Source organism: Gavia stellata, chromosome 27 (genome assembly GCF_030936135.1).
Source record: "Gavia stellata isolate bGavSte3 chromosome 27, bGavSte3.hap2, whole genome shotgun sequence".
NCBI lineage: Eukaryota > Metazoa > Chordata > Aves > Gaviiformes > Gaviidae > Gavia > Gavia stellata.
In genome coordinates, this window is record NC_082620.1 from 3444644 (window position 1) to 3456826 (window position 12183).

A 12183-nucleotide genomic window follows, 5' to 3' on the forward strand; every position below is an offset into this window, starting at 1 on the left:
GATGATTCCACTTACTCCAGTACACTTCACCACAAGCCTAGAGAACACATCTCCAGAGGCAAGGACTCAAATTTCTTTCTTACTCATTCTCAGATCTGATCCAAGCTGTATTTATGTCCTGGTGGTTGCCTCAGGAAACCAACCAAGGCCAGTGAAGCCCTCTGATGAAAACTGCTTTTTGGTTTGGGTTGGAGTCAAAGCTGTCTACTGGAAGTGAAAGGTTTGTTCGCTTCCTGCATTCCAGGGACATAACAAGAGTCTCACTGCCAGCTCCTACGTGATCAAGATACTTCAAGTCTTACTGCAAAACTTAGAACAGCCTAAAGTACTTACTGACATTTCACTATTTTTACTCCCTCAAGTATCAGGCAGCTTCTTCTTTCTGGAACTTTGGTGACACATGGAACAGGGGACTTGTCGCAGGCACATATATTCACACCTGAGCATGAACAAGAAATCCTAAGGCCAGCTGATACCATTTTCAAGTGAAAAGTCTCATTGTCAATATGAAAAAACCCCCACTGCTTAGTAGTTCTGAATTCAGCTGCAACCTGCTCAAAGATAGCTCATATTCTCTACCATTTGATGCTGAACAGATTTAGGTTGTCACTAACCTCAGAACTACAGGATCTGATTCTGGATTCCTCAGACATTTTGTGGAGAACAGGAAGGTTATACCCAACACATGGCAAAATACTGACCCAAGTGGAAAAGAAACTTTGCAACATAGGAAACTGATCCTGGAACTACTGAAATCGGTGGGAATTTCTCCTCTACTGGTTCCAACGGGAAGAGACTCAAGTCCTTACAATTCTCAAATCTTATACTCCAAATTCAAAATTGCTTCAGGGCAAAACTCATTGATTAATTTCAACTATTTGCAAACAAAGAATGTCTTTAAAAAAATAAGTTGCCTTAACCCATTCTTGCCCTGGCATGAAATGCAAGGGTCTGGTCTCCCCCCTGCCCCAGGGGAGCTGCACTTGCCAGCTCATTCTCATACTTTTAACAGAAGAGAAACAACATCAACTCATATTACTGCACAGACGATAACATCCTACGGGAACTCTACATGATGCAAAATCTCTTACAGCTTGTAATCCACATGCTGTTTTGAGGCCAAACAGTGGCAATGGAATTCCGAAGGCCTGCTTCCAGAAACACAGCTGTGCATTTCCAAAGAAAACCCCACATTCATCAGCTTATCTCATAAGACAGTTCGTTACATCCTGTCAACTGGCTTTTCTTTCCTATTTTTCTTCCTCAACAAGCTGCCAGATTATCAGCACTAGCTCCTTCACAGAAGCTAGTTATGTCTTCACAGACTATTTGTCTGTGACATTAAATGGGCCAGACTGCATTATTAAAGAGCTCTTAAGAGGAAGAAACTAACTCCAAAGACAATAAGCTTACCAAAGCAAAATCTTAGTCCCTCTTGCTCTGGAAGAGAACTGGGTTTTGTTCATAGGTTTAAACATACTAACAGTAATAAACCTTTCCATGAAGGGCCACGGTGAGTCTCTGTCATGTTCTATAATAACGGAATATTAACCTAGGAGATAGGCCTTTGCGTCTGTGTGCATGGGATCTGTGTTTAGACAAACAGCTGCTTGTCACATACATGAACTTGGGGCTTGGAAGTAAAAAGTTCTATCTTCATGTAGTAAAATGAATGACTCCATAAAGACGTGTCGGAATAACTTTTAACCTGATAAACATTTCTTTGTTTGTTTTAGGTTTGTCACTGTACCTGATTTTGGTTTAAAAAGCCCCCTGTAAATGTATGAAGCAGACATTCCTTCCGAAGTAGCCTGGTCTCACAAGAAGGAGAAAGGAAGAGTTATAAACAGCTAGTGTTTAAAGGTGGGACACAAAACGGAGAAGCAGAATCCTATTGTTCACACAGCAACTGGAAACACAGCAATAGGCTTTTGCTCATTCCCTTTAGGGAATTCCATCACCCACCATGTTCTCTGCAGTAATTAAGAGAGCACTGAAGGGAAACAGTGTTGTTTTTCTCTTCCTCCCACACTATCTGCTTTGCTGCAGGTACTGATGTGTGAACATGTTGAGTTCACTGTCAAGCCAACCCGCTTTATTCCTGCAAGGACAGAAAGTCTCCATTAGGTGAGTAAAACAGCTGTTCTCAAGCCACTCTGAAAGAAGCATGACTAAACCGAGTAAACAGCAAGGCCTGGAGAGGAGTGCCAAAGGTCCATTCCAAAATGCTGCTACCATTCCTTGCCCTTCCTCAGGTGAGGAACACTTGCCTACTAACAGTCCCCTAGGCTTTGAGGTCACAACTTCAAATTGACCTCATTGCATAGATGAGGAATGTTTGAAAAATTCTTCCCAACAGCCTTTGCAGGGTGAAGAAAAACATCAGACAGGTACAAAGGGGAGGGTGAGACTTTTTGCATAACTTTTTAACAGCCTGAAGGAGTTTGTAGGAGTAAAGGACTGTATGTTTTGATAAATGGAAAGGAACTGTAATGCCAAACAAACAAAAAAACAAGAAGGAAAAAGTGTTTTGTGAGACAGAAGATTTAAATGACTGTTGACAGTACATGGGAGAGTACACAGTGAAAGGGAACACGACTTGGTAGGGAAAGATGCTGATGTCTGCACAAATGCTATGATGGAAGAAGGACTGCACATACACCCTAATCTGAACATCTTGGGGCAATCACATGAAAAACAATTGATGCAAATGTCTGTGTATATGGGATAATAAAACCTCACCTGAGCAGTTTTGCTTTGCTCTGCAGTGAATCCAGAACTTCAATTTTTTTATTCATGGCAGAAATTTCGTGCTCAAGATTCTCCCGTGTGACATCCACTTGCTGACACAAATGAGCAAATGTTCCAGCAAGCTCTCTATGAAACAAGGAGAATAGTTGGATATTACGAAAAGTAAGATCAAGCAGCAAATTCAAGGAATAAATCCCTCTGATGTACAGTGATGATGACACTAACTCAGATGTTCATCTTTCCACTTCTGCACAAGAATATGTTAGAGCAGAGTAACTTGATTTGAGAGACGGAAGTATATTAAGACTAATGCTTAACAGCACCCAAATACTACATCGGTGATTCAAAAACCCTGTAATGTTCTTTTAAAACACATGTATCATTACACAACTTTAAATCTGGAATTCAATATGCAGACTTATCTTGTTTTAATAAGGAATATAATTTAAAAAAAAAACCCCAAACCACAGAATTTAGATAAGGTTTTAGTTGAATATAGGCAACTCACTGTTGGACTTGGTGGCTGCAATTAGAACCCGTATAACTGACGATAAGCTGCAGTTTCTCACCAGCATACTCTACAAACTGCCGTTTGAAAGCTCTCTCTTTCGCTTTTGTGGTCCAGGTGAGGCGCTCATATACATAAAGGAGCCCATAAAGGCCAAAAGAGAGAGCAATCAGTCTCCAACCCACAGCCTTCCAGACCTAAAAAAACCACAAGGAAAACCAAATTACATGATCATCACCTAGAAATGATGCCAACTCCTAACAACGGTGCACAGAGTATTGCACATATATTCTAGGCACATGAAAATGAGCCACATAGATAACCCTGACTTTAAAGTGTGTTTCGTTGGTCAGACAGCTTACTACTGATGTCCAGTCTACAAAATAAAAATACCTAAACTATTTGGGTTCTGTGTGGATTAACCTTTTCAGCACATTTAAATTACATCTGCAAGTGCAATCAAACTTTGTCTGGTTCGCAGAATCCCTGTTTCTGAAGTAAAAGATGTTTTTAAGCAACCATCTCCCCTTTGAGAAATCATCCACCCCTAGACACTGTGACACCAGGATAGCATGTAGGTATGGGACTGGCACTACAGAAATTTAGATTCTTCCTGCAACAGAAACGAGAGTTACCATGCAACTTGAGTTAGATCTCTTATGCCTCTGCAGTTTGGGGAGATTTGAGATTCAAAAACATTCATTATTTTCAAAAGACAGAAAATCAGGAAGTGCTGATTTTCTCTGAAATCATTTTAGATACTATGCCTAATTTAAGTGCTCTCCTCCCCTTCCAGGAAGGAAGGTATCTTGGTAGATATTTCTATCCTGATTCCTCTATAAATGGGAAAGGAAAAATACTGAATTTTCTTTTATTCTCACAAAAGAATCAAAGACTATTTAATGCTTTTGTAACATACTTTGAAGGGTTATCTTCACAACAACCCTGGCTCCAAGCCTAACTATTATGCAAAATAAGCTCAATATTTATACTCAAATGGAAGATGAAAGGAGAAAATACTTCACTATCTGTGAATAGCAAATATCTACAGGATTCAGCAGTACAAGCACTTTTCAAGTCAGTGCTCCGACTTTATTTATACAAATGCTGCTCAGATTGCCAACGCACCACACCACCAACCACGATGATCCCCATGGAAGTTCGGGAAGTTAATGAGGCCAGTCCAGTCACCATCGACACCATAAGTTCTTCCTGGGTCATAGAGCCCTGAGGCAAAGGAGGCAGACTGGGATTTGCTGGTGTTAAAGGGCGTTGAACCTAATTAGAAAAGTAGTGACAAAACAAAACAAAAAAAAAGTACAGAATAAGAGAAGGCAAGCCACTTCCCTTCCCACGGAAAAGACTTCAGCAGCCACTGAAGTGATGAATAGCACATCTACCCTGACCACTCAACAAGGTATCTTACCTGGTCATTATAGCCCATCAAGGCCCGACGACCATTCTTTGGTCCCAAAAACCTGTTCACCAGCATTGTCCATCCAAGAGAGAAATGGAATTCTATGTCCTCTTGGAAGTCAGCACAAAGCTTGTCACAGTTCAGATCGTAGCTGAGCGTGAAGCACTGTCGGGGAATTAACATGTCTATCTGGCCCCGCAAAGAGACTGGGAGAAGGGGTTTTAAACCATCTGCACAGACAGAAAATAAAAAACAATAACGAAATGGTTATTGAGTTCACAAAAATTAACTGGATTTGTATTCTGTAGTCAGAGTGGTTATGGCTTGTTCCATCCTCCACAGTTATTTTTCTTAGTACCTTAAATTTTCTAAAGCCAAGCACATTGCAAAGCGAGAGATACATCATGGATTACTGTTAGATTCTTAGTTTTTCAGAACAACTCAGAAGGAAATCTTTCCATGGATGCTCCTAAATCCTTACAGGTAGCTAGTGAGGTTTACAGTTTAGCAATAGCTTGGAAAACAGAATCTGAAGGCCAGTTCTAAAGTGTTTAGGCACCATACTCCTATTAAAGCTCATTATATTCTAACAGGACCTAGTTACAAGTCATTCACATTTATTTCATTAGGATCTTGGTCTGAGAATGTCTGAAGTTTCCAAAGTCACAGTTCCTCTCTGTCATGAGGATTAAGCTGATTGTATATATTCATTAGCAAATCACTGCACAAGTTCAGACAAGAGTAGAAAAAAAAATAGGAGTAACTAGTCCTCTGCATAACAGCATTGCTAATCAAGATGGAAACTAAGATGATGCCAGCTACACATCAGCCATCAGATTAAAGAGAAACCCAGAACATCTACCTAGTTACTTTGCACTACAGTTAAAAGAAAGAGAAAGGGAAATAATGCGTGCTGAACTGACCTATCATTTCTTGCTGCATTGTCTGCAGCGAAGCTGTGATTGCATTGGAGCAACGATCTGACATGTTACGGCCCAGGCCTTCCTCAATGTGTTTATGCAGCTCCTGACAAACAAAGAAAGGGTTATTAAGCTTAAAATAAACATAGATAAGATGCAGGCTTCAGGTGCTAGAGCTTGCCAGTTAAAAAAACCCTCCCAGAACAGAAACATACATTCGGTCTGCCCACTGCTCTAACATTAATTTAATTTTTTTCCCCCACCCTTGAGTGAAGGAGAGGAAAAAGCAAATCAAAAAATCTCACATGTACTCTGTACTCTAGGAAAAGTTCTGTTTGATCTACACAATGTGATACATCATTTATCACTGGCATAGAGCTGGCATAATTACTGACTCAAAGCAAAAAAGAAAAGGCCTCTTTAAATTGCTTAAGCAACCTGTATGAAGCAAATGTCACTTACACTCTTGTAAACTTTAAGAACTACTTGAGATGGATGGAAGTCTGCTTGGTATTCATCTACTAACACCGAAAGCCGTCTGATCTCTTCTGCCATTGCATTTGACACCTAGAGACACAGCACAGGACAGAGTTTCTATATATTCTGTCCTAGGGAGAGATGGAAAACCACCACTGAAGACATGCATTTCTTAGCAAGTGCTACTGAACACTAGGCACTATGATTGTACAGCGCCATGCGGACGTCATCTGCCAACTGCAAAACACAATACTGGTGACTCGCAAACAAAGAAGATGGCTGAGAAGTATGTAGATCTATGCTCTGTGTAACAATGCAGACAGAAAAAGACTGAGGCAATACAAAATTTGCGAAAAATGAATAGGCCTTCTCTGTATATTCATAATAGTAAAAATAGCATGTTATTATCGATAGTAAGAAGACTGACATTATTCTAGATTGAAACAATAAGGAAACTTATCTGAAACATTTTAGTAATTTAGGAAGCATTTAAGACTGAAATATAGTAGCAATAATAATTCAAACATTAATCAAAGTCTCATTGTTTATTTAAAGCATCTTACATTAATCTCTCTGAAAGTTTCCCCAAGTATTCTACTTCTCATTTTATTACCTCAAGAGGAAAAAAAAACTAAAACAAAACCCAAAAAACTTCTGAAAGCATTTAATCTCTTCCCATCTGTAACTCCCACGTTTCTAGTACTTCAAACCTTTGTCAACACTTTGCATTTTTCCCACCATGCTGGTAGCTGTTTTAGACAATCTCTTTTTCTGCAGCCACTCCTCCTTACCTGCCTCTCCACTTCTTCTGTGATCTGTTTTATTTTCCGCTTGTAGTCTTGAGTAAGGAGCTCCAGCTGTTTGTCAATAAAACCTAAACGTTCCTGTCGTTCTTCTCGCGTTTCCAGACAATAAACTCTGGTGAAAAAAAAAAAGTGCCCATCAAAAGCCAGATAAATGCATTTTTGATCTACAAATATCATTTGAATTCCAGAAACAAGACAGATTCTCCTACCCAAGAACAAAATGTGTCAGTATCTACAATACATTGCATACACATGGCACAGGACAAAAAAAGAGGTTCTTTTCCCAATACTTTCACAATTCACTAGAAGCAAGACTACCAGTACATGTCCTTCCCACTCCCAAACATGCTGTATTCTGCTTTGCATTTTAAATGCTCATACTCCCTTAAATTTCTCCCAGAATACAAGCTTCAGTTATGCAAGCACCAAGCTCTCCTCACCGCTGTTCCTGGGCAGCAATATGCACAGAATCCATGATGAGACGAACATCTTCCGCAATCTGCTTTGCTCTCACTGTATGCTGCTCAAATTTTGTTTTTACTGCTGACTGTGAGATACATTCCTGTATACAAAAGGCAGCCAAGATTAGCAGCACGCAGAAGCATACTAACACAGCTTCTCCTTCCTGTATAATCTATTTCCAAACTGTGGTCCCACTCCATGTTTATAAACTCTAGTCCCCAGCCTTTCTGAACAGAAGGTTAGCACACATAATACTCACCTCAAATCTTCTCTCGAAGTTCTGAAACTCAAACATTCTTACTTGAAATCCATCTGCCAATGCTCCACCTGAGAGAAGGAAAGTACAAAACAACCACTTAAGTTTTGAGAAAGCGATCAGACGTTGGACATCAGAAAACGCTCCTGCTTTACCTTGATGCCAGTGCAAAAGTGCTGCTAAGTCACGTCTTTGTTTTTGACTACTCTATTAATCTGACCCACCCCAATTTCATCCATTTTTGGAACAATATATTTTCTATTTTCTTCCCTATAAGAAAATGGAAAGTTTCTGTTAGCTTGCCTCACCTCCTTCTGGCATCCCTTGAGCCCTCTGAATCCTGGCATTCAGCACTTCTTTTGCCGACACAAAGAAAATTCGATCCCCTGCCTGGGCTCGATCCACCACACCCAGCTCATCTACCAGGAAACTCGTACACCGCTCCATGTGCTGTCGACGCACCTGAGGGATAAACAGGATAAAGCCCACATGCAATTAAATCCACTTTACACTCCATCTCTTAAAGGTTAGACCAGGCACCCAGAAGCCCTCTGCTGGTCTAAGCCTATACGGAAGATTAAGAAAAAAAACATGGAAAAAACCATTCCTTTTATGGAATCTTCCAGTGGTTATCTAAGTGATCTAACTTCAAAAGGCCCCTGTTAAACTCTTGATTTCCAGCTCAGAAATTTCAAGAGTCATGTCCTGATCACTAGTCTATACTCCCTTTAGTCTCCACACTATGGCAATAAAAATCCAAACTGTAAAACAATCACATACAACACTTTATGATTCTACCCGGAAGGACCATAGTCAAAATGGACTTTATAATATCCATGCAAAGAGAAGGAATTTAAACACGTCACAAACCTCTTCCATGTATTCTGGTTCAGAAGCAGATGCATCCCAGCGGTTATTTAAAATAAATATATTCGGTCGAGACAGACGTTCATTCACCTTGTGAAAGAACTGTTTCTCCTAAGCAAAACGGAACAAAACCTCTTAAAAAATTTGGACATACTAATCTTAACTTTTAGCCAAATTCACTAAACAAGTGGACTTGTACATACAGTTTGCATCAATGTTGATTCAGAATTTGCCACCAGTACAAATACGTCAGCATCTAGACAGAATTTGTCAATCCAACTGTCCAGCTCTGTGGTTACATCAATGCCAGGGCTAGCAACAAAAAGAGAAGAGACATTACTATGCTGTAGAAACAGCAAACATAGAATTAGAAAAGCTAGTTAAGAAATGTGTTTCAGTTTTTCAGGGCATTAATTTCCCATGTCTGATCTATACCGTCCTGAAGTGACACAGAGTACAGACTAAAAGGAAGTACCAGTCAAGAGAAACTCTGACTGCTAATACAGCAAAGGACTTTAATCACTGTCATAGATTAGAACAGCGCCAATTTCCTTGATGCTTGTTAAATTTGTATTTGAAGACACTTCTGTAATAAGCAGGAAAGGAAAGAAAGCTATTTCTCACCTGTCCATCAGCACCAGGTCATCCTTTAAGAGAGGACATTTGGAATTGGGCCACATTACACTGACTAGACTGCCAGCATTCAGAAGTTCATCTTGATGAAGGGCATGAGCCAGCTGGTTTACTGTCTATTAAAAAGATGGATAATTTATAACATTTCCTGTATGCTAAGACCCATTAACACAATTATCTCCCCTTCAGGGCTGTTCACAGACAATTTAAGATGAAACCCAACTCCAAATCACTTTCTCCCTGGGAGGTTTTCCACATAAACTTGCTTGAGTCTTCTAGTCAAAAGGCAACTGCCTAGTGAGAGTTTATGAGAAATTTTCCTGTCAAGAAAGGCTACCGAGGAATTATCATGAAGTCTGTGCCTTCTGTCAGTCATACGAAGCTCAGAACTTCCTGAGTCATCGCTTTGGCTCCCTGCTATCACTAACAAATACAACATATCATCTTCTTCATAAAATAAAGACGTTCCATCCTGTAATTTGCTCCATTTCTCCATCTAACAAAAACCTGGTTTTCATCTCTACTCCTTTAATGATTAAAATCCCCAACTGTGAGATTTATTCACAGTGCTTTCATTTTCTTGTTCCTTCCCTTTTCTGGCACTTCTGAAGAGCTCTTCTCTTTATCTTACGCTTAAGGAAATTGTACCTTAACACTCTTCTTTTCCTCTGACCCTTCAGTAAGCAGGAAAGCTTCATGGCCATCTGTCCCTTCTACACGCAGGAAACAATTAGTGGTGTGCCCAATTCCTGAAGGAAGGACTTTGTCCCATAGCATGGCATTTATCACAGTGCTTTTCCCATTGCTTGTCCTGAAGTCAGATTAAAGAACGGTATAGCTAGGCTTCTGAGATTCAGGCATACTCATTTTGATATTACAGAAAGCAAGTTCTCTAAACCCAAGCAGTATCAGAAGCATTAACAATTTAGGTGCCATAGGCAACTTACAAAAAGACTTTTCTATTTTCTTATTTTAAGAATTCTTCCAAATTGAAGAATTATGTGCTACAATATTTGTTTCCAATTTACAAGAGGACTAGTACCAGGGACATGCACATTACAAGCAAAAGCTGGAGCACTAGTGTTTCTAGAAACATTTTTTACTGGCTACAATCCTAAAGATGCCAGTTACTTTACTCAGTGGGGAACCTAGGCAAAAGAAGCACGTGACTTACCTTCCAAAAAAAGCCACTTTCATGTGCCGCCTTGCCAACACTTCACTAATGCCACTGACTTTTGATAGGTAGCCTTTGACTTCCAGTACCTGCTCTTCTGTGGTGACAGGATCAAGCTCTATATTCTTGTGTGTTTCTAAAAATCAAAATACATCATGTCTCTGAATTCCAGACGTCATCCATCTCAGTACTGGGTGAAACACCTCTTCATGATGTAACACACATAACTAAAAGTTTATCCATGTCCCAAGGACCGTGTGGTTAATCTTGACACATGCAATTACACCCTGAAGCAATTCTGCATCAGCGTTTATCAGCTGTTCTCTTTTGTGTATCTAATAACCATTCTCATCCTTAGGACTGCCTTAAACAGAACACAGCCAACACTTCAAACACTCCAACACCCTTATAAAAAAGGCTTCTGTCTGTGTCTTAAGCTGTTAAAGCCAATTATTGGCATATGCTACATATCACTAGCAATGACATGTCTAGGAAAGAATATTGAAAGAAATATAGGCACAAAAACTAAAGCGCCTTATATAGTTTATTAAAAAACTCCCAAACAACATCAAATCTAAGCATAGCTCACTAACTAGCTCAGTTTCCTAACGTGTTTGAACTTGTCAGCTTTAAGATATGAACTCTGAATTCCACCCAAATTCAATAAAATAATTTTCTGTTCTTCTTATAAATATTGATATATATAGACATGCATGTACAAATAAGCACAGGTCTAGCAGCACCATTTAACTGAATTAAGGTTTTTTTGTGCATGTTTGGGGGAATTGTATGTGGGCGAAGCACTGTTACACATTTGTAGTTCAAGAATTCAGCTTACCTTCCAGGAATGAGGAGCTCTCATTGATGTATGCAGCCAGCTGTTCAAAGATACCATTGATTTTCTTCTTTGCAGTGACAAAATGTTTAAGCGGAGAAGCATTTACCTCTGCCATGTGTCTTTTATCCTTCTTCACTGCAGCTATTGACTTGGAACGAGTAAACAACAGGGACATTGCGCTACAGGGAAAAATCCAGTAAATAAAGGTGGCTCACCAAGTGCCAACAGCTATCCAACTAACATCCTACCAAGAACTAGATAAATACGCATTTTAAAAACAACCTTCTTTTTTTCACAAAGACATTGTTCCACTTTCTACAACTGGAAGTTACTCATATATCAGAAATAAGAAAATTCATCTTTCCTTCTCCCTTCCAATAAACAGGCCCCCAGCGATCACTCCTCCCCATCCTCCGCTTACTTTCAGGATGAGTTACGTTTTCACACGTCAGGCATGGTCAGCTCGAGTCCCTCTTGAACATGAACGACTGCAGTTTTCCTGCCTTCTCCCTCGCCCTGGCCAGACTCCGTGCCGCAGCTCTTTCGGCGACGCCGAGTCCAGCCTGTCCCCGTCCCTGCGGCAGAGGGACCAGGGGATGAGGGACGCAGGCTGCCGAGCTCCCTGGTCCATCACCAGGCTCTGCTCCCCCGCCATCCCAGTGCCCGGGGGATGCACTGGGCAGACGCTCCGGGGGGCCGCCGTCGCCTTCTCCTCAGACCTCAGGGAGCAAGCGGGGCGGGCAACGCCCGGCGCGCGCGAGGCGAAGGGCGGGAAGCGCCCCTCTCCCGCCCTCACAGGGCGGCGCGCAGCTCGCAGGGGCGGCAGGACCCTGCGGCGGCGGGTCCTCCCCTCCCCTCCCGCCCCCTGCCCTGTCCCTGTCGCCCGGGAGGCGACCCCCCGCCCCCAGCGTCCGGCCCGGCCTCGAGCGGCACCCACCTCCCCTGTCGTCAGGCACCGCCCCACCTCTCACCTTCACCACCGCTCCCCTAAGGTCGCCATGTTAGCCCCGCGGCACCGTCAGCCCGGAGACGCACGGCGGCCCGCGTCACCGCCACGCGACGGGCGGGCCCTTT

General features: G+C 41.4%; 1 protein-coding gene across 1 annotated transcript; it reads right to left on the bottom strand.

The window, feature by feature from the left end:
* Positions 1-5: 5 nt before the first annotated feature.
* MFN2 (mitofusin 2) lies at positions 6-12114 on the bottom strand. Its single transcript, XM_059830093.1, has 19 exons — positions 12081-12114; positions 11531-11684; positions 11110-11288; positions 10272-10407; positions 9746-9908; positions 9089-9213; positions 8668-8776; positions 8468-8575; positions 7906-8059; positions 7601-7668; positions 7320-7441; positions 6865-6991; positions 6059-6163; positions 5600-5702; positions 4686-4906; positions 4388-4537; positions 3260-3456; positions 2743-2877; positions 6-2101 (listed from the first exon to the last, which is right to left on the bottom strand). The coding sequence occupies exons 3-19, from the start codon at positions 11282-11284 to the stop codon at positions 2032-2034; spliced, it is 2268 nt and encodes a 755-aa protein (XP_059686076.1). The 5' UTR covers positions 11285-11288; positions 11531-11684; positions 12081-12114; the 3' UTR covers positions 6-2031.
* Positions 12115-12183: the final 69 nt, after the last annotated feature.